This window comes from Halichondria panicea, chromosome 1 (genome assembly GCF_963675165.1).
Source record: "Halichondria panicea chromosome 1, odHalPani1.1, whole genome shotgun sequence".
Classification (NCBI taxonomy): Eukaryota; Metazoa; Porifera; class Demospongiae; order Suberitida; family Halichondriidae; genus Halichondria; species Halichondria panicea.
Genome location: NC_087377.1, coordinates 16346708 through 16371238, shown reverse-complemented (window position 1 = coordinate 16371238; position 24531 = coordinate 16346708). Strand labels below are relative to the sequence as shown.

At 42.7% G+C, this 24531-nt stretch overlaps 1 protein-coding gene across 1 annotated transcript in view; it reads right to left on the bottom strand.

Annotated features, from left to right (window-relative positions):
* LOC135342848 (titin-like) overlaps window positions 1–24191 on the bottom strand; it is a 34883-nt gene extending 10692 nt beyond the window's left edge. The window contains exons 1-52 of the mRNA XM_064539685.1: window positions 24066–24191; window positions 22333–22626; window positions 21690–21971; window positions 21035–21328; window positions 20628–20915; window positions 20165–20446; window positions 19566–19841; window positions 19114–19311; window positions 18805–19011; window positions 18421–18624; window positions 17972–18244; window positions 17581–17859; window positions 16930–17211; window positions 16267–16548; window positions 15765–16040; window positions 15281–15418; window positions 14926–15165; window positions 14649–14801; window positions 14248–14463; window positions 13662–13826; window positions 13179–13385; window positions 12430–12624; window positions 12088–12294; window positions 11750–12028; window positions 11409–11651; window positions 10940–11251; window positions 10517–10795; window positions 10177–10419; window positions 9681–10016; window positions 9258–9536; window positions 8915–9157; window positions 8401–8757; window positions 7987–8265; window positions 7646–7888; window positions 7132–7488; window positions 6719–6997; window positions 6378–6620; window positions 5857–6213; window positions 5444–5722; window positions 5103–5345; window positions 4589–4945; window positions 4176–4454; window positions 3835–4077; window positions 3321–3677; window positions 2907–3185; window positions 2566–2808; window positions 2052–2408; window positions 1639–1917; window positions 1298–1540; window positions 781–1137; window positions 359–637; window positions 7–288 (exon numbers count right to left, since the gene is read on the bottom strand). Of these exons, the coding sequence (XP_064395755.1) occupies window positions 7–288; window positions 359–637; window positions 781–1137; window positions 1298–1540; window positions 1639–1917; window positions 2052–2408; window positions 2566–2808; window positions 2907–3185; window positions 3321–3677; window positions 3835–4077; window positions 4176–4454; window positions 4589–4945; window positions 5103–5345; window positions 5444–5722; window positions 5857–6213; window positions 6378–6620; window positions 6719–6997; window positions 7132–7488; window positions 7646–7888; window positions 7987–8265; window positions 8401–8757; window positions 8915–9157; window positions 9258–9536; window positions 9681–10016; window positions 10177–10419; window positions 10517–10795; window positions 10940–11251; window positions 11409–11651; window positions 11750–12028; window positions 12088–12294; window positions 12430–12624; window positions 13179–13385; window positions 13662–13826; window positions 14248–14463; window positions 14649–14801; window positions 14926–15165; window positions 15281–15418; window positions 15765–16040; window positions 16267–16548; window positions 16930–17211; window positions 17581–17859; window positions 17972–18244; window positions 18421–18624; window positions 18805–19011; window positions 19114–19311; window positions 19566–19841; window positions 20165–20446; window positions 20628–20915; window positions 21035–21328; window positions 21690–21971; window positions 22333–22626; window positions 24066–24126 (13705 nt within the window). The 5' untranslated portion in view covers window positions 24127–24191. The remainder of the gene's footprint in view (window positions 1–6; window positions 289–358; window positions 638–780; window positions 1138–1297; window positions 1541–1638; window positions 1918–2051; window positions 2409–2565; window positions 2809–2906; window positions 3186–3320; window positions 3678–3834; window positions 4078–4175; window positions 4455–4588; window positions 4946–5102; window positions 5346–5443; window positions 5723–5856; window positions 6214–6377; window positions 6621–6718; window positions 6998–7131; window positions 7489–7645; window positions 7889–7986; window positions 8266–8400; window positions 8758–8914; window positions 9158–9257; window positions 9537–9680; window positions 10017–10176; window positions 10420–10516; window positions 10796–10939; window positions 11252–11408; window positions 11652–11749; window positions 12029–12087; window positions 12295–12429; window positions 12625–13178; window positions 13386–13661; window positions 13827–14247; window positions 14464–14648; window positions 14802–14925; window positions 15166–15280; window positions 15419–15764; window positions 16041–16266; window positions 16549–16929; window positions 17212–17580; window positions 17860–17971; window positions 18245–18420; window positions 18625–18804; window positions 19012–19113; window positions 19312–19565; window positions 19842–20164; window positions 20447–20627; window positions 20916–21034; window positions 21329–21689; window positions 21972–22332; window positions 22627–24065) is intronic.
* Between the last annotated feature and the right edge of the window lie 340 nt (window positions 24192–24531).

The following is a 24531-nucleotide window of genomic DNA, read 5'->3' as shown; positions in this document are numbered from 1 at the left end:
ACTCACCAATAGTAAGAGTGGCTGGATTCGAATTGATGTCACCTGCAGCATTCAGTACCACAACATAATAGGACTTAGTTGCAGTTGCTCCAGTTATAGTCAGCTGTGAGGTGGTAGCTCCACTAACTCCACCCACAATGTTAACAAGCATGATTGGACTCTCATCACGAGTACTAGAAAACCACTGATAACTAAGATCACGGCTCGTAGCAGCAACAGAGAAGCTGACAGTACTACCACTAGTAACACAAGCATTTTCTGGATGTTCTTCAATTGTCGGAGCAACCACTGGAGATGTGTTAGAAGGTGTAATATATATCAGATATATAATTATTGCTACGTAATGTTATTAACTTACACACTGTCAGAGTAGCGGGCATGGAGGTCACAGATCCAGTTGGATTACTCACCACCACTGTGAACATTCCGTTATCATCCGGTTCAGTTACAGAGAGCACCCTCAGTGTCTCAGATTGCGTTCCAGAGTATGTGTTTTCCGTGTCTACAATGGGGACTCCATCTTTCTGCCATTGATAGCTGAGCATCAGACCAGAAGCTTCCACAGTGAAGGTGGCGTCCTCGTCCTCCGGGGCAGAAGGAAGACTCAATGGCTGAATGGTGATCATCGGGGGGTCCACTGCATGTGTATAGATTGGGAATGGATAATACTTGAACTCACAATAATATTTAGCCAATATCTGAATAAAAAAATTGGCTATAATTTTGTGATGAGTAAGAAGTTGGAAATGATAATAATTATTATAGTTACATAGCCCTCACAGATATCTAGGGTGGCGCTCATTGACTCGATAACAGCCGCAGCGTCATTGGTGACCTTGAGTGTGAACACCCCCTCATCGTCAGGGTACATAATGTTGTGTATAGTCAGCGAGTTTGTAGTCGAGCCGGAATACTTCTGTGTCTTCCCGGAATTCTCCTCCCTAGCCCTCTTCACACTCTCCTCAAGAGGATTTAGTTCGTTATATTCATCAGACTGAGGGATTAGTACGCCATCTTTACACCACTGGTAGGAGATGTCACCACAATTCACTGTAGCTTCAGCTGTGAATGTGACATCATTCCCGGTGAGTTGATTTGCCATGCTACTTGGTTGCACAGTGAATTGGGGGATGGTAACTGCACAGTGTAAAGCAAATATGAAATGCGGCTATATAATTGTTCTGTGTAGTTAACATAAAAATAAGTAACCAAACCTACACGATTAAAGCGCCTACATACTAAGTACATGAATCCATTAATTACAACTATTTATTAGCTCAACTAAGATGCTTCTTACCAATAGTGATGACAGCATCTTCTGATGTGTCCACCCCAGCAGCATTGCTCACTTCAACAGAGTACGTAGTGGTTGCAGTCACGGTGACAGTCAGCGTATCAGTTGTTTCACCCACCAGTAAATTTACTCCTTGAAACCACTGGTATGAGAGGTCACGGCCAGAGGCAGTGACAGACAGTGTGATGGAGCTGTCCATGGCAACACACATATCCTGAGGGTCTGTTTCAATGATAGGTGGGGCCACTGCACAGGGATAGGGGGTGTGGCCGTTAAGTAACTACCAAAGAAAGGCCGTAATCCCACACACACAACTGTTTCTGTATACTGTACAAGCAACTTACACACTGTTAGAGTAGCGGGCGTGGATGTCACAGATCCAGTCGGATTAGTCACCACCACTGTGAACATTCCGTTATCATCCGGTTCTGTTACAGAGAGCACCCTCAGTGTCTCAGATTGCGTTCCAGAGTATGTGTTTTCCGTGTCTACAATGGGGACTCCATTTTTCTGCCATTGATAGCTGAGCATCAGACCAGAAGCTTCCACAGTGAAGGTGGCGTCCTCGCCCTCCGGGGCAGAAGGAAGACTCAATGGCTGAATGGTGATCATCGGGGGGTCCACTGCATGTGTATAGATTGGGAATCGATAATACTTGAACTCACAATAATATTTAGCCAATATCTGAATAAAAAAATTGACTATAATTTTGTGAGGAGTAAGAAGTTGGAAATGATAATAATTACATAGCCCTCACAGATATCTAGGGTTGCGCTCATTGACTCGATAACAGCCGCAGCGTCATTGGTGACCTTGAGTGTGAACACCCCCTCATCGTCAGGGTACATAATGTTGTGTATAGTCAGCGAGTTTGTAGTCGAGCCGGAATACTTCTGTGTCTTCCCGGAATTCTCCTCCCTAGCCCTCTTCACACTCTCCTCAAGAGGATTTAGTTCGTTATATTCATCAGACTGAGGGATTAGTACGCCATCTTTACACCACTGGTAGGAGATGTCACCACAATTCACTGTAGCTTCAGCTGTGAATGTGACATCATTCCCGGTGAGTTGATTTGAAACGCTACTTGGTTGCACAGTGAATTGGGGGATGGTAACTGCACAGTGTAAAGCAAATATGAAATGCGGCTATATAATTGTTCTGTGTAGTTAACATAAAAATAAGTAACCAAACCTACACGATTAAAGCGCCTACATACTAAGTACATGAATCCATTAATTACAACTATTTAGCTCAATTAAGATGCTTCTTACCAATAGTGATGACAGCATCTTCTGATGTGTCCATCCCAGCAGCATTGCTCACTTCAACAGAGTACGTAGTGGTTGCAGTCACGGTGACCGTCAGCGTATCAGTTGTTTCACCCACCAGTAAATTTACTCCTTGAAACCACTGGTATGAGAGGTCACGGCCAGAGGCAGTGACAGACAGTGTGATGGAGCTGTCCATGGCAACACACATATCCTGAGGGTCTGTTTCAATGATAGGCGGGGCCACTGCACAGGGATAGGGGGTGTGGCCGTTAAGTAACTACCAAAGAAAGGCCGTAATCCCACACACACAACTGTTTCTGTATACTGTACAAGCAACTTACACACTGTTAGAGTAGTGGGCGTGGATGTCACAGATCCAGTCGGATTAGTCACCACCACTGTGAACATTCCGTTATCATCCGGTTCTGTTACAGAGAGCACCCTCAGTGTCTCAGATTGCGTTCCAGAGTATGTGTTTTCCGTGTCTACAATGGGGACTCCATTTTTCTGCCATTGATAGCTGAGCATCAGACCAGAAGCTTCCACAGTGAAGGTGGCGTCCTCGCCCTCCGGGGCAGAAGGAAGACTCAATGGCTGAATGGTGATCATCGGGGGGTCCACTGCATGTGTATAGATTGGGAATGGATAATACTTGAACTCACAAATAATATTTAGCCAATATCTGAATAAAAAAATTGACTATAATTTTGTGAGGAGTAAGAAGTTGGAAATGATAATAATTACATAGCCCTCACAGATATCTAGGGTGGCGCTCATTGACTCGATAACAGCCGTAGCGTCATTGGTGACCTTGAGTGTGAACACCCCCTCATCGTCAGGGTACATAATGTTGTGTATAGTCAGCGAGTTTGTAGTCGAGCCGGAATACTTCTGTGTCTTCCCGGAATTCTCCTCCCTAGCCCTCTTCACACTCTCCTCAAGAGGATTTAGTTCGTTATATTCATCAGACTGAGGGATTAGTAAGCCATCTTTACACCACTGGTAGGAGAGGTCACCACAATTCACTGTAGCTTCAGCTGTGAATGTGACATCATTCCCGGTGAGTTGATTTGCCACGCTACTTGGTTGCACAGTGAATTGGGGGATGGTAACTGCACAGTGTAAAGCAAATATTAAATGCGGCTATATAATTGTTCTGTGTAGTTAACATAAAAATAAGTAACCAAACCTACACGATTAAAGCACCTACATACTAAGTACATGAATCCATTAATTACAACTATTTAGCTCAACTAAGATGCTTCTTACCAATAGTGATGACAGCATCTTCTGATGTGTCCACCCCAGCAGCATTGCTCACTTCAACAGAGTACGTAGTGGTTGCAGTCACGGTAACAGTCAGCGTATCAGTTGTTTCACCCACCAGTAAATTTGCTCCTTGAAACCACTGGTATGAGAGGTCACGGCCAGAGGCAGTGACAGACAGTGTGATGGAGCTGTCCATGGCAACACACATATCCTGAGGATCTGTTTCAATGATAGGCGGGGCCACTGCACAGGGATAGGGGGTGTGGCCGTTAAGTAACTACCAAAGAAAGGCCGTAATCCCACACACACAACTGTTTCTGTATACTGTACAAGCAACTTACACACTGTTAGAGTAGTGGGCGTGGATGTCACAGATCCAGTCGGATTAGTCACCACCACTGTGAACATTCCGTTATCATCCGGTTCTGTTACAGAGAGCACCCTCAGTGTCTCAGATTGCGTTCCAGAGTATGTGTTTTCCGTGTCTACAATGGGGACTCCATTTTTCTGCCATTGATAGCTGAGCATCAGACCAGAAGCTTCCACAGTGAAGGTGGCGTCCTCGCCCTCCGGGGCAGAAGGAAGACTCAATGGCTGAATGGTGATCATCGGGGGGTCCACTGCATGTGTATAGATTGGGAATGGATAATACTTGAACTCACAATAATATTTAGCCAATATCTGAATAAAAAAATTGACTATAATTTTGTGAGGAGTAAGAAGTTGGAAATGATAATAATTACATAGCCCTCACAGATATCTAGGGTGGCGCTCATTGACTCGATAACAGCCGTAGCGTCATTGGTGACCTTGAGTGTGAACACCCCCTCATCGTCAGGGTACATAATGTTGTGTATAGTCAGCGAGTTTGTAGTCGAGCCGGAATACTTCTGTGTCTTCCCGGAATTCTCCTCCCTAGCCCTCTTCACACTCTCCTCAAGAGGATTTAGTTCGTTATATTCATCAGACTGAGGGATTAGTACGCCATCTTTACACCACTGGTAGGAGAGGTCACCACAATTCACTGTAGCTTCAGCTGTGAATGTGACATCATTCCCGGTGAGTTGATTTGCCACGCTACTTGGTTGCACAGTGAATTGGGGGATGGTAACTGCACAGTGTAAAGCAAATATTAAATGCGGCTATATAATTGTTCTGTGTAGTTAACATAAAAATAAGTAACCAAACCTACACGATTAAAGCGCCTACATACTAAGTACATGAATCCATTAATTACAACTATTTAGCTCAACTAAGATGCTTCTTACCAATAGTGATGACAGCATCTTCTGATGTGTCCACCCCAGCAGCATTGCTCACTTCAATAAAGTACGTAGTGGTTGCAGTCACGGTAACAGTCAGCGTATCAGTTGTTTCACCCACCAGTAAATTTACTCCTTGAAACCACTGGTATGAGAGGTCACGGCCAGAGGCAGTGACAGACAGTGTGATAGAGCTGCCCATGGCAACACACATATCCTGAGGGTCTGTTTCAATGATAGGCGGGGCCACTGCACAGGGATAGGGGGTGTGGCCGTTAAGTAACTACCAAAGAAAGGCCGTAATCCCACACACACAACTGTTTCTGTATACTGTACAAGCAACTTACACACTGTTAGAGTAGCGGGCATGGATGTCACAGATCCAGTCGGATTAGTCACCACCACTGTGAACATTCCGTTATCATCCGGTTCTGTTACAGAGAGCACCCTCAGTGTCTCAGATTGCGTTCCAGAGTATGTGTTTTCCGTGTCTACAATGGGGACTCCATCTTTCTGCCATTGATAGCTGAGCATCAGACCAGAAGCTTCCACAGTGAAAGTGGCGTCCTCGTCCTCCGGGGCAGAAGGAAGACTCAATGGCTGAATGGTGATCATCGGGGGGTCCACTGCATGTGTATAGATTGGGAATGGATAATACTTGAACTCACAATAATATTTAGCCAATATCTGAATAAAAAAATTGACTATAATTTTGTGAGGAGTAAGAAGTTGGAAATGATAATAATTACATAGCCCTCACAGATATCTAGGGTTGCTCTCATTGACTCGATAACAGCCGTAGCGTCATTGGTGACCTTGAGTGTGAACACCCCCTCATCGTCAGGGTACATAATGTTGTGTATAGTCAGCGAGTTTGTAGTCGAGCCGGAATACTTCTGTGTCTTCCCGGAATTCTCCTCCCTAGCCCTCTTCACACTCTCCTCAAGAGGATTTAGTTCGTTATATTCATCAGACTGAGGGATTAGTACGCCATCTTTACACCACTGGTAGGAGAGGTCACCACAATTCACTGTAGCTTCAGCTGTGAATGTGACATCATTCCCGGTGAGTTGATTTGCCACGCTACTTGGTTGCACAGTGAATTGGGGGATGGTAACTGCACAGTGTAAAGCAAATATTAAATGCGGCTATAATTATAATTGTTCTGTGTAGTTAACATAAAAATAAGTAACCAAACCTACACGATTAAAACGCCTACATACTAAGTACATGAATCCATTAATTACAACTATTTATTAGCTCAACTAAGATGCTTCTTACCAATAGTGATGACAGCATCTTCTGATGTGTCCACCCCAGCAGCATTGCTCACTTCAACAGAGTACGTAGTGGTTGCAGTCACGGTGACCGTCAGCGTATCAGTTGTTTCACCCACCAGTAAATTTACTCCTTGAAACCACTGGTATGAGAGGTCACGGCCAGAGGCAGTCACAGACAGTGTGATAGAGCTGTCCATGGCAACACACATATCCTGAGGGTCTGTTTCAATGATAGGCGGGGCCACTGCACAGGGATAGGGGGTGTGGCCGTTAAATAACTACCAAAGAAAGGCCGTAATCCCACACACACAACTGTTTCTGTATACTGTACAAGCAACTTACACACTGTTAGAGTAGCGGGCGTGGATGTCACAGATCCAGTCGGATTAGTCACCACCACTGTGAACATTCCGTTATTATCCGGTTCTGTTACAGAGAGCACCCTCAGTGTCTCGGATTGCGTTCCAGAGTATGTGTTTTCCGTGTCTACAATGGAGACTCCATCTTTCTGCCATTGATAGCTGAGCATCAGACCAGAAGCTTCCACAGTGAAGGTGGCGTCCTCGCCCTCTGGGGCAGAAGGAAGACTCAATGGCTGAATGGTGATCATCGGGGGGTCCACTGCATGTGTATAGATTGGGAATGGATAATACTTGAACTCACAATAATATTTAGCCAATATCTGAATAAAAAAATTGACTATAATTTTGTGAGGAGTAAGAAGTTGGAAATGATAATAATTACATAGCCCTCACAGATATCTAGGGTTGCGCTCATTGACTCGATAACAGCCGTAGCGTCATTGGTGACCTTGAGTGTGAACACCCCCTCATCGTCAGGGTACATAATGTTGTGTATAGTCAGCGAGTTTGTAGTCGAGCCGGAATACTTCTGTGTCTTCCCGGAATTCTCCTCCCTAGCCCTCTTCACACTCTCCTCAAGAGGATTTAGTTCGTTATATTCATCAGACTGAGGGATTAGTACGCCATCTTTACACCACTGGTAGGAGAGGTCACCACAATTCACTGTAGCTTCAGCTGTGAATGTGACATCATTCCCGGTGAGTTGATTTGCCACGCTACTTGGTTGCACAGTGAATTGGGGGATGGTAACTGCACAGTGTAAAGCAAATATGAAATGCGGCTATATAATTGTTCTGTGTAGTTAGCATAAAAATAAGTAACCAAACCTACACGATTAAAGCGCCTACATACTAAGTACATGAATCCATTAATTACAACTATTTAGCTCAATTAAGATGCTTCTTACCAATAGTGATGACAGCATCTTCAGACGGGTCCATCCCAGCAGCATTGCTCACTTCAACAGAGTACGTAGTGGTTGCAGTCACGGTGACAGTCAGCGTATCAGTTCTTTCACCCACCAGTGAATTCACTCCTTGAAACCACTGGTATGAAAGGTCACGGCCAGAAGTAGTGACAGACAGTGTGATAGAGCTGCCCATGGCAACACACATATCCTGAGGGTCTGTTTCAATGATAGGCGGGGCCACTGCACAGGGATAGGGGGTGTGGCCGTTAAGTAACTACCAAAGAAAGGCCGTAATCCCACACACACAACTGTTTCTGTATACTGTACAAGCAACTTACACACTGATAGAGTAGCGGGCGTGGATGTCACAGATCCAGTCGGATTAGTCACCACCACTGTGAACATTCCGTTATCATCGGGTTCTGTTACAGAGAGCACCATCAGTGTCTCGGATTGCGTTCCAGAGTATGTGTTTTCCGTGTCTACAATGGGGACTCCATCTTTCTGCCATTGATAGCTGAGCATCAGACCAGAAGCTTCCACAGTGAAGGTGGCGTCCTCGCCCTCCGGGGCAGAAGGAAGACTCAATGGCTGAATGGTGATCATCGGGGGGTCCACTGCATGTGTATAGATTGGGAATGGATAATACTTGAACTCACAAATAATATTTAGCCAATATCTGAATAAAAAAATTGACTATAATTTTGTGAGGAGTAAGAAGTTGGAAATGATAATAATTACATAGCCCTCACAGATATCTAGGGTTGCGCTCATTGACTCGATAACAGCCGTAGCGTCATTGGTGACCTTGAGTGTGAACACCCCCTCATCGTCAGGGTACATAATGTTGTGTATAGTCAGCGAGTTTGTAGTCGAGCCGGAATACTTCTGTGTCTTCCCGGAATTCTCCTCCCTAGCCCTCTTCACACTCTCCTCAAGAGGATTTAGTTCGTTATATTCATCAGACTGAGGGATTAGTACGCCATCTTTACACCACTGGTAGGAGATGTCACCACAATTCACTGTAGCTTCAGCTGTGAATGTGACATCATTCCCGGTGAGTTGATTTGCCACGCTACTTGGTTGCACAGTGAATTGGGGGATGGTAACTGCACAGTGTAAAGCAAATATTAAATGCGGCTATATAATTGTTCTGTGTAGTTAACATAAAAATAAGTAACCAAACCTACACGATTAAAGCGCCTACATACTAAGTACATGAATCCATTAATTACAACTATTTAGCTCAATTAAGATGCTTCTTACCAATAGTGATGACAGCATCTTCAGACGGGTCCATCCCAGCAGCATTGCTCACTTCAACAGAGTACGTAGTGGTTGCAGTCACGGTAACAGTCAGCATATCAGTTGTTTCACCCACCAGTGAATTCACTCCTTGAAACCACTGGTATGAAAGGTCACGGCCAGAAGCAGTGACAGACAGTGTGATAGAGCTGTCCATGGCAACACACATATCCTGAGGGTCTGTTTCAATGATAGGCGGGGCCACTGCACAGGGATAGGGGGTGTGGCCATTAAGTAACTACCAAAGAAAGGCCGTAAAATCCCACACACACAACTGTTTTTGTATACTGTACAAGCAACTTACACACTGTTAGAGTAGCGGGTGTGGATGTCACAGATCCAGTCGGATTAGTCACCACCACTCTGAACATTCCGTTATCATCCGGTTCTGTTACAGAGAGCACCCTCAGTGTCTCAGATTGCGTTCCAGAGTATGTGTCTTCCGTGTTTTCAATGGGAATTCCATCTTTCTGCCATTGGTAGCTGAGCATCAGACCAGAAGCTTCCACAGTGAAGGTGGCGTCCTCGCCCTCCGGGGCAGAAGGAAGACTCAATGGCTGAATGGTGATCATCGGGGGGTCCACTGCATGTGTATAGATTGGGAATGGATAATACTTGAACTCACAAATAATGTTTAGCCAATATCTGAATAAAAAAATGGACTATAATTTTGTGAGGAGTAAGCAGTTGGAAATGATAATAATACTTATAGTTACATAGCCCTCACAGATATCCAGGGTAGCGCTCATTGACTCGATAACAGCCGCAGCGTCATTGGTGACCTTGAGTGTAAACACCCCCTCATCGTCAGGGTACATAATGTTGTGTATAGTCAGCGAGTTTGTAGTCGAGCCGGAATACTCCTCCCTAGTCCTCTTCACTCTCTCCTCAAGAGGATTTAGTTCGTCATATTCATCAGACTGAGGGATTGGTTCGCCATCTTTACACCACTGGTAGGAGAGGTCACCACAATTCACTGTAGCTTCAGCTGTGAATGTGACATCATTCCCGGTGAGTTGATTTGCCACGCTACTTGGTTGCACAGTGAATTGGGGGATGGTAACTGCACAGTGTAAAGCAAATATTAAATGCAGCTATATAATTGTTCTGTGTAGTTAACATAAAAATAAGTAACCAAACCTACACGATTAAAGCGCCTACATACTAAGTACATGAATCCATTAATTACAACTATTTATTAGCTCAACTAAGATGCTTCTTACCAATAGTGATGACAGCATCTTCTGATGTGTCCACCCCAGCAGCATTGCTCACTTCAACAGAGTACGTAGTGGTTGCAGTCACGGTGACCGTCAGCGTATCAGTTGTTTCACCCACCAGTAAATTTACTCCTTGAAACCACTGGTATGAGAGGTCACGGCCAGAGGCAGTCACAGACAGTGTGATAGAGCTGCCCATGGCAACACACATATCCTGAGGGTCTGTTTCAATGATAGGCGGGGCCACTGCACAGGGATAGGGGTGTGGCCGTTAAGTAACTACCAAAGAATGGCTGTAATCCCACACACACAACTGTTTCTGTATACTGTACAAGCAACTTACACACTGTTAGAGTAGCGGGCGTGGATGTCACAGATCCAGTCGGATTAGTCACCACCACTCTGAACATTCCGTTATCATCCGGTTCTGTTACAGAGAGCACCCTCAGTGTCTCAGATTGCGTTCCAGAGTATGTGTCTTCCGTGTTTACAATGGGGACTCCATCTTTCTGCCATTGATAGCTGAGCATCAGACCAGAAGCTTCCACAGTGAAGGTGGCGTCCTCGCCCTCCGGGGCAGAAGGAAGACTCAATGGCTGAATGGTGATCATCGGGGGGTCCACTGCATGTGTATAGATTGGGAATGGATAATACTTGAACTCACAAATAATATTTAGCCAATATCTGAATAAAAAAATTGGCTATAATCTTGTGAGGAGTAAGCAGTTGGAAATGATAATAATAATTATAGTTACATAGCCCTCACAGATATCTAGGGTGGCGCTCATTGACTCGATAACAGCCGTGGCGTCATTGGTGATCTTGAGTGTGAACACCCCCTCATCATCAGGGTACATAATGTTGTGTACAGTCAGCGAGTTTGTAGTCGAGCCGGAATACTTCTGTGCTTGGGTTTGTTCGTCATCTTCATCAAGCAGAGGGATTGGTTCGCCATCTTTACACCACTGGTAGGATAGGTCACCACAATTAACTGTAGCTTCAGCTGTGAATGTGACATCACTCCCGGTGAGTTGATTTGCCACGCTACTTGGTTGCACAGTGAATTGGGGGATGGTAACTGCACAGTGTAAAGCAAATATGAAATGCGGCTATATAATTGTTCTGTGTAGTTAACATAAAAATAAGTAACCAAACCTACACGATTAAAGCGCCTACATACTAAGTACATGAATTCATTAATTACAACTATTTAGCTCAACTAAGATGCTTCTCACCAATAGTGATGACAGCATCTTCTGATGTGTCCACCCCAGCAGCATTGCTCACTTCAACAGAGTACGTAGTGGTTGCAGTCACGGTGACAGTCAGCGTATCAGTTGCTTCACCCGCCAGTGAATTCACTCCTTGAAACCACTGGTATGAGAGGTCACGGCCAGAGGCAGTGACAGACAGTGTGATTGAGCTGTCCATGGCAACACACATATCCTGAGGGTCTGTTTCAATGATAGGCGGGGCCACTGCACAGGGATAGGGGGTGTGGCCGTTAAGTAACTACCAAAGAAAGGCCGTAATCCCACACACACAACTGTTTCTGTATACTGTACAAGCAACTTACACACTGTTAGAGTAGCGGGCGTGGAGGTCACAGATCCAGTTGGATTAGTCACCACCACTCTGAAGTCTCCGTTATCATCCGGTTCAGTTACAGAGATCACAGTCAATGTCTTCGATGTCGTACCAGAGTATGTGTCATCGGTGTCTGAAATACCCACTCCACCTTTCTGCCATTGATATGTGAGCATCAGACCAGAAGCTTCCACACTGAAGATGGCATTCATGCCTTGGATTATGTCAATCTGATCATCAGGCTGATCAGTAATCACAGGGGCGTCCACTACAATGGTTACATCATCATTACAATCAAATACAAGCAAAGATTAGATGCAAACTTACGCTGACAAACAGCATCCACTCCACTCCAGCTGCCCATACCAGACCCGTCACTGGCTGTGCATATTCGCTCACTCCCCACCAAAGTGTAGTCTGCATCACATTCAAAGTTAGCAGTAGTTTCTTCTGGAAAGTTGCCATTTATGTTTCCGAAGGCAGGATCATACGTGATCATTCCATTATCGAGAAGAGTTAGCAAAGGACAATAGTCTGGTGGGTGAATATGAGTGTTGTGTTCATTCATTCAATTCTTAAAGTTAATCAATTACAATTATATACAGCTGGCCCAACGATAATTATGTAGATGGCTAGACACACAAGAAACATGCATCCAGTTGTACTCACCCAGGCACACAGGTGCTGTTCCACTCCACTCCCCAGTGCTCATACATGTCCTAGTGATGTCTCCGTTGAACAGCTGCCCATCGCTACAACTGTAAGTGGCAACAGTGTCAATCAAGTATTGTCCGTTAGCGAGAACAATCGGAAGGTAGGAGATTGGCATTCCATTTCTGATGGAAGACAGTGCAGGACAATTCTCTGAAGAGAAAACCAACTATAAATGATATCAGTGCTGTGCCTGGGATTCTTGGAGTGGTGGCTATTTTAATCCTCAATCTTAATTCAAAATACAAAATTGCCTCTTTTATGTACGTAGTAAACGATTGGCCTAAGTGGTGGTTATTATTATCTAAAGGTACTTTGACAATTACCGAACAGTGTAGGCACATCCCTGAAAAACAAGCCATACGTGATTGCTCCATTATAATTATAATAACGCTAATTCAATTAATTGCAATCTATGTGAAGGTGAAGCATACTTCATAATACATAGGTATTTAGTTGATATAATTATAATTAGTATAACTGGTACAACAGCATGCATGCATTAATTATGCCTATACACTCTCACGCGTGAATGCGATGTACGTAATTAAGCTATAGGCTAGAGAGGTTGCATTACAGGATGATTATGTAGCTTATGTTGCATTACAGGATGATTATGTAGCTCTAGCTACATAATCATCTCCCAAATATATATCTGGATCAACAATAGTTAATTAAGGGTCCACTGTGTGCCTATTATCTCTCACCGTCATCGTTCAAGATGCGCACTTCAGCATTGTCCTGTCCCTCCATAAAATTCAGAGACTCGGGTGACTCACTGGTGAAGAACACACCAAAGTTCTCAGTCATCTCTTCAAGTTCTTCGTTATTGATGGGGATAGATATACACGATCGTGTGTCACTAGGGCCAAAAGTTAGAGCAACATTATCCTGTTGGGTATAGTCAACGTCGGCTGCAAAATGAAAGAAATTTTAAGCTAGTGCTTCGAACCGGCTCAAAATATCATCTCTTGATATTATAATTTATAATACAATAGCTACGTAATAATGTATTACGGACTAGAGATTATCCTGGTATATATAACGTGCTGTTGGCCTCCATGGTAGACCCTAATAATTAGATATTGTATCTGCTGATATCATTACTTATCAACAAGCAATTAAGAATTTTGAGCTAGAACAACCTCTACATAATAATAATTATTAATTATAATAATGCTATATCTCACCTTCAGCTGAATCGACGTCACTGTCGGCAGCAACATCACCAGTAGACACTCTCACAGTAATGGCACTAGCCAAAATCACATTGTTCATCTTGACTAAACACACCTCCACTGTGGCAAGGTCCTCAGACACAGCATAATCGGCCATTTCCACACCAACCAAGCACACTGTAGACGTACAATTATAAAATCATAACCATTATTATGTGGATGTGGTATCAGTGTAGCTACATGTATACTGAATCAATAATTATTTATTCGGTTTCGATAATGAACAATGTTATATGCTCCATTAAACAAACCAAGTGATGTAATAGACAGAATGGGCCACTCAAGAGAGCTATAGTAGTACATACAGATCTATAGACGCTTGATAATGCAGGCACAAATTATGGTTGGAGTGACACAGATCTATCAAACCGCTACGTATGCATGAGCTAGAATGGGATGCGGATTATACAGGCTTCAGCTAAAATTAAACTTTGCAATAAAACCAATAAAACCAGGCCACTTTAGCATACGTGCTCTATATAAACTGTATACATGCATGTGTTAAACTAGCAAAGTGATGATGTCATTGCTACTGTACCATCATCATCCATAATCTGTACTTGAGCTAAATTGTTATTATTCAGAAAATTAGCACGATTAGAGTCGCGAGCAACTTGAATGTTGAAAATCTCCGTAGGTTCGTCCCTTAGGTCATTTACGATTTCAATATTGACTGTAATTGAATCCTCGGGTCCTGATGCAGCTGGAATCGTCACCTCCGGATTGATATAGTTGTAGTCAGCATCATCACCACCTGTTTTCATGGGAATAGAATACCTAAATATACGTATCAAATTTGATAGCTGTCATGAATTTTATAATTTTTATACATGTGTAGTGTACGCGTCGTAATTAAATAGAAACAACAATCGAGCTAGCCTGATAGCATAATTTAAAGGCATATATTGAAGTTTTGTTGGCCCATGCAATTCATCTCACCATTAGTAGCAGAGCTTCCACCAGCATCAGACAGAGTTAGGACAATGGGGAAGGTTAGCACTCCACTGCTCTCGGTCAGAGAGAAAATTATAGCCACCGTTGGACTGGTCTCATCCACTGTGTATGTATCCTGGCTAAAGCTGATGATTATCTCTGCAGTTAAGATACGCGTAATGTGCTGTTGTCAACATAATTATGATTGGCTGATTCAAATTAACAGAGCTAATGTAACTGCGTACATACGTATATGTCTGCGTGGTTACAAACAAATACTTACCATCATTGGCAGGAATGCTGACAACTGTACTATCACCGCCAATTTGAAATCTCACATTAGAATCCATAGCCGTGGCAGTAACGTCAAAAGTCTCTTCAAGTTCAACACAATTATCATTGTTTATAGGAATATTCACTGCCATTCGATACCCACTGGATCGTGGTCTGGTACCCACAGTGAACGTAAGAGTTGCCATGGTAGCGGTGTAGTCAAAACAACCAAAGCTGTCCATGGTATTAACTGTGAGAAATTATTATTATTTGTGGGAGGAGAGCACTGGAAAACACTATAAGATAAAAAATGGCTTTAACTAAATACCATTAATTATAGACAATGTTATAGAAATCACCCGTACCAGCAGAATCATCCGATGTGGACAGGACTATCTCCACGTTTTCATTAATGAAACCACTGATAAAATCCATATGCACAGTGATCATTCTGTTACCCTCAGCAACCTCGTACTCGGCTGAAGAGAAGGTGAACTCTGGAGCTGTATCAGAAAAGAGATTATGGTTAGCTCAATTGCAGTTTATATGAAACAGCTCTTGTACCAATATAATTATACACATCACACACAAACACACACACAGCATATAGAATGAAGTAAGCAAATGTAGTAACACACCCACACACACACACATACACCCACACTATATAAGGACTGATTACACATACACACACATACAAGCACACACTATAAGGACTGACGTACACATACACACATACGAACACACACTATAATTAGGGACTGTAGGAGTCGATCCATGGACAACAATGTACTATATAACGTATAATAACATTACATAATTCACAGACAATACTCTACAATGACTCACACAGCTGCAAGTTAGCTGCAGTGGAGGTCTGTGTACTAACAACATTGGACACTACACAAGAGTAGAGGCCAACATCATCTGCTTGTGCATTGATCACAGTTAGAGTAACTGTCGTTGCTCCTTCAAATGCTTCAGCTGAATTAGTGATGTCATCACTGTCCTTACGCCATTGATAGGATGGAGAGTCGCCACTAGCAGCACAAGTGAATACAACGTCAGTTCCAGGCGCCACGTTGAATTCATCCGCAGGCGGTGTTGTAATGCTAATGGGGGCCACTGAAATAGAAGAACCAAACATCAATTCAACTATTAACTTCACAGTTATTTTGAAGATAAATGCGTACTTTAGTGGCGTAAGAAGCAATTTCTCAATGGGGGGGGGCTCGAATGCCGGGAAAAAAATATATATAAGTCATCTCCATTTAATAGCCTAGAAATATGGAGCCCTCCCCTTCCTACGCCATTGCGCATTACCGGCCATGCATGATTATAATTAACTTACATGCTGTGAGTGTGGCTGGGTTGGACACTACACCCGGAGCAGGAGACGCAGCGTTTGTCACCATCACTGAATACCTACCCTCGTCTCCATCAACGGCATTTAATACCATCAGTGTAGACGTAGTGACTCCGATAAACTTCAACGGTGTTTCGGTAATAGGATTTCTATTGAACATCCATTGATACGAAGGTGAGTCTCCATCGGCCATCACTGTGAAGGTGGCGGCTGCCCCAATAGCAACTGTTGTGTCCATGGGGTGTCTAGTGATAGAGATTGGCTCAACTGGAGAGGGGGGTGGTGGGGGATCATATTGAGTGATTGTCAGATGACACCAGTTATTGTACACATAAAGCAACAGATTAGCAGATAATTAAAGAAATTAATGTAGCGTCTTAAACTTAAAACAGGTAAGACAACATCTAAGCTTCTCAGTAAGGCACTGCACTGCACCATACCTTACAACAGCCATGCATAACTTATTTCATGGTCCCAATTGAATGATTTTTGATTTTCTGAAAGCCTTTCAGATTGCATGCTCAAATCTCAATTTAAAATGGGCCATAATTTCTCATTTTCGGGAAAAGACCATGGGCCCAGGGTATTTGTCAAAACCAGGCCCAAAATAGACTTTAAGAGATGGGATAATAACCAGCTAGGACTCACCGATATCAAGATCAGCCACACTAGATTCCACTGTGCTAAAGAGACTAGAGACCATTACTGTGTACGCCCCCTCATCGTCAGGGTGTATGATATCCATCACTGTCAGAGTGTCCGTGGTAACCCCACCATACTTGTCACTGTCAGTAAGCATGCTCTCTCCCATAAACCACTGGTAGGTGAGGCCACCACATTCAGCCGACGCTGTGACTGTAAACATGACATCTTCTCCAGGGATTTGATTGGCCAGGCTTGATGGTTGGACGCTGATGTCTGGAGCATTCACTACAGGTAGCAACAAGTGTGAGGGAGGTGAAACAAGGTTCAACTCATATACGTATCATATAAAGGCAGACTAGCAGTTCATTGCTACGTCCTCTGACGATCACGTTTACCTAAGAAACTTTCTTCAATGGTACTGAGTGTACTGAGTGTACATAGGCTCACATTACTAGCAACATATGTGCAATCACACACCTATATTATGTACATAATTATAGCTCACTATAATATAGGCAAGCCGGTCACTAGCAGATGCTTAAAGCACAATTAATCATTGCACAATACAACCACCACTGAGGCATGCCTGTATCTATGCACAAATATTGATGAATGCGCATATTAACTAACTGTAAGGAGATGCAATATACTTACCGACGGTGATAGTGGCAACTGTTGACATAGCTGTCCCAGCAGGATTGCTCACTATAACAAAGTACGTCGTAGTTGCAGCTGCTGCCATTATAGTCAACTCATCACTAGTGGCTCCACTGACTTGGCCACCATCAATAAGTGGCATCCCATTACTGAGAGATGTACCAGCAAACCACTGGTAAGTAAGAAATCGACTGGAAGCAGCAACAGACAGAGTGAATGAATTGCCTTGAGTGATACACATGTCTAGTGGCTGAGTGGTAATTGTAGGGATGAGCACTGCACATGTGTGTGTGGAGGGGGATAAATGTTGTCAGTATACAACCACTTCGCGTCCGGTTGGGGTGCGGTAACACAACAAAATACGATAACAGCACATGTTTCAACTTACAAATAGTCAGTGTGGCTGGCTCAGATAAAATGTCTGCATTGTTGGCTATTAGGACGCTGTACTCCCCTTCATCAGAAGAATCGACAGAGAGCACAGTCAGCGTATCTGACATTGTACCCGAGTATGTGTTTGGCGTATCTGCAATGGCCGCTCCGTCTTTCATCCATTGGTAGATGAGCATCACACCACTAGCCACTACGGTGAAGGTAGCATCTTGACCCTGATTAATGTCAATCTGGTCTTGGGGCTCATTGTCAATCACGGGTGCGTCCACTGAGGTTAAATAACGGAGATGGTAAAAATCTTATAAAATTATATATAGTCCTACAAACTTATAATTATGTTCTGGGTAGCTAACTTTCTAGTTTTCAAAAATCAACCTTAATTACATCAAACTGTTTTTAATTTTACATATTTACTAATAATTATACAACGCATAAGTTACTCACAGTCACAAGTAGGAGAGGGTAGATCCCAAATACCGATGATGTTATTCGGGTTGCCTTGAGTACAAGTGAGCACACTGGCTCCAGAAAGAGCGTAGGCATTGTCACAAGTGTGAGTGGCTTCCGTACCAACAACAATATCGGGGGTACTGTCAGAAGCATAGCTGATTTGACCGTTAGCCAGATCCAGTTCGGGACATTCAGCAACTGTAGTGTGTAGCATGTTTGTGGGAGGTGTGATGTGTGTGATAAGTGGAGCGTGTAACCTAATTTTAGGAGAGGAAGCTCAACTGTGAATTGTATAGTGTATGCACACAATGCACTGCACTTTACTAAGTATAAATGAATTCAGACTGCTATAATTATACGAGATACCAAGTAACTTACGCTGACAGTTGATGGGCTCTCCACTCCACGTAGTAAGACCAATATTAACAGCACTTGCCATACAAGTCCTTGTGCTCTCACCTACAAAACCAAAATCAGCAGAACACGAATGTGTAGCAACTGTTCCAGAGGGGTAGTTGCTCATCAAGTTTTCTGATTTGTCATAGATCACATCTCCATCAGTCACAGATAGTGGCTCACAATAATCTGCACAAAGACAAGTGTAGAGTCACGTGTACTGTGTGTAATCTAGACTCTCAATGGTGCAGTGGTTTTTAAATTGAGGCATCTATCTGTGTGTGTGCTCACCCAGGCACTCAGGTGCTGTTCCGCTCCACGCCCCAATATTCATACACTCCCTAGTGGTGTCTCCATTAAACAGCTGACCCATTGTACAGCTGTAGGTGGCAGTAGCCCCGCTGGAGTAGCCACCATTAAGCAGAGCAGGAACCATAGAGTAAGTGATCACACCGTTGGTAGGGGCAGGATCAAGTGTTGCGCAGTTGACTAAGGAAAAATGTAAGCATGAATTCAGTAAAAATTAATCTAAAAACAGATTATTATCCCTTGTAGTAGATGTGATCTCGAGCCTAAAGTCCCTTGACCAACCGCAATTTACTATACTGAGTTTATAAACTGCTTGAGGCACTCATAGCCATGTAATAACTATTACATATATGCTGCTGTATGCATGTACGTATGTAGCCACATAGCTTCTATATAGCTACGTACATAATAACTGTGTAATTATTTTGACTGACTGATTTCCAGAGTGGCTTCCATGGAGGTGTCCAACCCGACAGCGTTGACAACCACACAATCGTACACTCCCTCATCCTCGGGCTCCCTTGCCGCGACAATAGTCAGGGTGGCGCTCTGCGCTCCAGAATAGTTGACATCTGTGCTCACAATGTTATCCATGTCTTTTAACCATTGGTAGACGAGTCCATCACCCATAGCAACAATGCTGAAGGTCACCGTTGCTCCAGACAAAGCTACTTGGCTCTCTGGCTCCGTTATTATCAATGGAAGAGTTACTGTGGAAACAATGTATGTATGTTATCAGGATGTCCACAGTATACTAATGTTACATGACCTTTATAACCACAAACCCACATTATTGGGGAGATTTCATGCATGCACGCCTGTTGCCATTGGATTGTCAACTGTCGGGCTTTTATGACTAAATGTTATTAAAAAATCAGAATGCTAACGACTCATTAATTTTTTTAGCTATGAAAAGATCGCCTTAGAGGAATTTGAGGAAAAGGTGGTATTGCATGCCTTATATGGACAGCATACTGTACTACGAATATTATACATATTCTGCAAATTTATGTCGTGCGATAACTTAACTTACGGATTGTCAAGATAGCAGTGTTATCTGACGCAATATCTCCAGCTGCATTGCTGATCACCACTGAGTAGGCACCCTCGTCATCGACATCAACTGCGTTCATCACCACCAACGTTGCCTCGGTAACTCCTGTATACTTGGCAGTGTTGGCAGAGTTTAGATTTGCTTCATTTCGTCTCCACTGGTAGGTAAGAGCGTCCCCTGTTGCTATGACAGTGAAGGATGCCGATTCACCGACAGCCACTGTTACACTTTCAGGATCAGAGATGATGTTGATAGGTTCAACTGAATATAAGAAAATTTGGACAATAGGGACAAGAACTTGTACTATTCCCAAATAAATGATAACAGCATTCATTTTAATTATGTAAATTGCAACAAAAATTGCAAAATATTATTTTATCAGGCAATACAAAACAGCTAGGGAATTTTAAATGGAGCAACTACACAGTCTGTGTGTACTCACCAATTTCTGGTGTGGCGGGATCTGAATTCACAGAGCCAGCTACATTTTCCACTATCACAATATAAGATCCCTCGTCATCAGGATGTACCAGGTCGTTCACAGTCAGAGTGGCCGAATTGGTTCCAGAGTATTTTGAACCATCTTCATCGGCATCAGTTATTGCTATTCCATCTAATAGCCATTGGTATGTGAGGCCGGTGCCCGTAGCAACCACAGTGAAGGTGACACTCGCACCAGGAGCCTGGGCACTCAAACTCAGGGGTTGCACACTAATGACCGGTGGGTCGACTGTGTGTGTGGGTGTATGTGGGTGTGTGTGTATGGGTGCATAGGTGTGTGTGTGAAGGTGGTGTGGGTGAGTGATTATCAACTGATTATAACTTACAAGTTATTAAGTATGAACTTACCGACAGAAATGGAAACAGTGTTAGATTGGACAAATCCAGCATCGTTAGTGACAACCACATAATACATATCCCCCTCATTAGCTTCCATGACTTCTATGATGGCTAAAGAATTAGTTGTAGCGCCAAACATATTACCACCGTTGGTAAGGGCAATGTCTGGAGCATCAGAAACGACCATAAACCACTGAAACCTTAATCCTTCACCAGACGTGGCCACTGTGAAGATAGCGGTGTTGCCAGGAGCAACATTAGCATCTGTTGGCTGATCATCATCACCAATAGTGGGAGGAAGTACTGCAGTGCATGGGTCAACAGTACATTAATTTATAACACCTTTATACTAACCCCATCCTAACCTCATGTACTACAATGCTCTATTTGAGCTAGTATAAGTACACACGTATATACGGCATGCACAGTTATTGAATCTATTACAGCGACTATACAGGCATCATTACAGTAATTACTTGCAATAAATAAGGACATCGCATGCAATTTTCGTTAGCGTTTGTAGTGTTTCACTTCTAGATACACTTTACATGTGTCAATTGCCCAATTTTCATAAACTCCTGACCAGCTAGATGGATATAATTATTTTATATGGAGTTACATAATCGGGAGTGAGGGACCGGATGGAGCGACTTTATACACTTACGGACTGTAAGCTGAGCTGGATCTGAAGTAGTAGGTCCAAGTCCATTTCTGGCTACACATTGATACATTGCAGTATCACCCAAGTCCACAGCTAACACAGTAAGAGATGCAGTATCCGCTCCCGTGTAGCCAGGATCTGAGGTTGAAATGTCAACTGATGGAACACCAACTGTTTGCCATTGATAATTCACGGCATCAGTTGCTGTCACACTGAACACTGCATTCGTACCAGCTGGGATATCCAGCTGATCCAATGGCTGTGCAGTAATCACAGGTACAAGCACTGCAGAGACCAAAACATTACTATATAGTCAAGTAAGTTAATACAGGGTAATTCCAATTCAAAAAACAGGTTTTGTGCAAACATTCAATGCACCATCTACACAGCAAAAACGCATAATTATGTGAGATGAATCATCGTATTTTAGTGATAAAATGACAGAAATTTATGTCATTTCTACATTAAATTTAACATGTTTTATGTTTCTGTAACGAATGTGTTTTTACTGTGTATAAGCTTAAGGCCTATAATTATATAGGTGCAGGGTGCACAGCTAAGGGAGCATGAAAACGTATTATAATGAAATAGTAGTATACAGCAATAGGTGTACGATGCATGCATGTATGTTGTCAGTGGCACTTACAAAGAGTCAGTGTAGCAGCGTCTGAGAATATAAAACCTCCTACTCCACCTCCAAGGACTACTGCCACACTATACGTTCCTACGTCATCACTATTTGCACTCAAGACAACTAGCTCTCGTGTACCCAGCCCTGAATATCCAGTAGCACCTGCCGAAATTTGAACTCTATTAAACACCCAAAAGAACTGCTCATTGCCGAGGGTTTCACTTAAAGTCACTGAGAATACAACATTATTTCCAGCTTCAATGTTAAATTGGTTCTCTGGGTGCTGGGAAATGATTTGCTGACACTCTCCTGTATGCAGAAAAGATAATTAATGGGGCACCTGCTGACAGCATTAGGCTGCCAATAACAACAACATTGTGATCACATGCAAATTTAGATAGCTATATAGCTTATAATTAATATAATTATACAAGCCTATACAACAGCATATGCATGTTAAGGAGAGAGATCATTTTGCATTGATCTATTTATACTGAGTGACCTTTTCGGCCCTGCATCCGGCTTCTCTATAGATGCAAATCTCTCTACTTGCATGCAACATTCAAAGATTCTATATTGCCATACATGACTCTATAATTATATTGACGACTAAATTATAGATCTAAGTGCTATAACTCTCGGCAGTTGGAAATTATGTCAGTGAAAAAAGTAGCTTAGTAGATATGTAGCCGTATAATTATACTGAAACATGAACATTGAAACATTATAGCAGCTAATAAATTATGGGCATTGCCGCAATGAATGTACGATAATAATAGGATAAAAAGTACGTACGTACACTCACAAGGCTTTGAAAACTGCGGCAGTGGTGCATGCAGGTCAATAGGGCTAGAAACACTAGAAGGTTACAAATACAGCACCTGCTGCTGCATGCACTGGGATCGGAGTATAGCCTCAGTAAAAATCCTGGAGTCTCAGTGAAAACATCTGCCATAGATAATAGCTACAGCCTCTAATTTTGTCACATTATGCCGTTCTTTTAGAGAAAAATTGGCTTGGGACCAGTTGTAATGCGCATGTGTAATGGAGTGCCTCGAAATATAGCCGCGTAGCTAGCTCACAGTGTGCACCTATATACTGTTTGCCTGCAACAGTGACGGCTTGCAAGTCTAGCGCGCAGCAGGGGTGGTGTGTTACTGTGTGTGTCTGTGGGGGAGGGGACACAAAATGAGCTATTTGAGCGAACTAGACACTTTTATGAGACAGTTTGAAAGTTGTATAATTATATAAAAGTATAGGCATTCTTTAAAGGCGACAAAAAAACACTATCAATCTTTATGGAAAATGACACTTTCAAACTAATTATTGCACGTCATCAACTAGTAGTACCATATAGCAGGTATATTTTGAGGGTATAAATTAATTTTTATATAAAATTTTACGAAATGACTGTAAGAAAAGTTTTCGCAGAATAGCATGCATACGAAATTAAAATAATATGTGGGTATACATTTTTGCAACAAATACTTATCAGCGAAAACCACAAACATTTATACCCTCCAAATATACCTGTTATACACGGTATATATTGAAATTGCATGATATGAGGCTTGTTTTCATATAATAGCCGCTGCTGCTCAAATGCAACGAAGCATCAGTTTGGAGTAACTCACGTAGCTATATACAAGATAAACATTTTGATCTCTATCTTATATTTGTTACTCGTATGCTTTAGCAGAAATGCTGTCATTATTGCATGCACTCTTAATATTAAACTAATCACTCACCAGATCCAATTAGGTGCAAGAATAAAAGACAGGCTGCAAGAAAGCTCTTGCTGTCTTCCATGTTGCGAGTGGGAAATTATAAAATAATGTTCCTAATCTCAACTTCAGACTCTTATATGATGTACGTCTGCTATTTGCTAGTGCATGCACGCACAAATTATTTCAAGCCACAGAAGCAAATTCCAAGTTGCCATGCATTTGTTATAAATGCAAAAATGTACTACTTGGAAGGATACAATTACCAAGTGAATGCAGTTCAGATACCTAGGTAGATATGCTGAATCCAAAATGTGATAATATCGCTTTAAAGTTCAGTATATTACGAGACAGAATGTCTGAGAAAATCGTTATTAAATCACATTGACAGAGTTCTGTGTTCTGGGCAGGTCACATACCATAATCTTCCGTTACATTTCAACCCCCTGCAACTCTATACGGCTTCCACGAATAACCTGTAAAGCGAGTT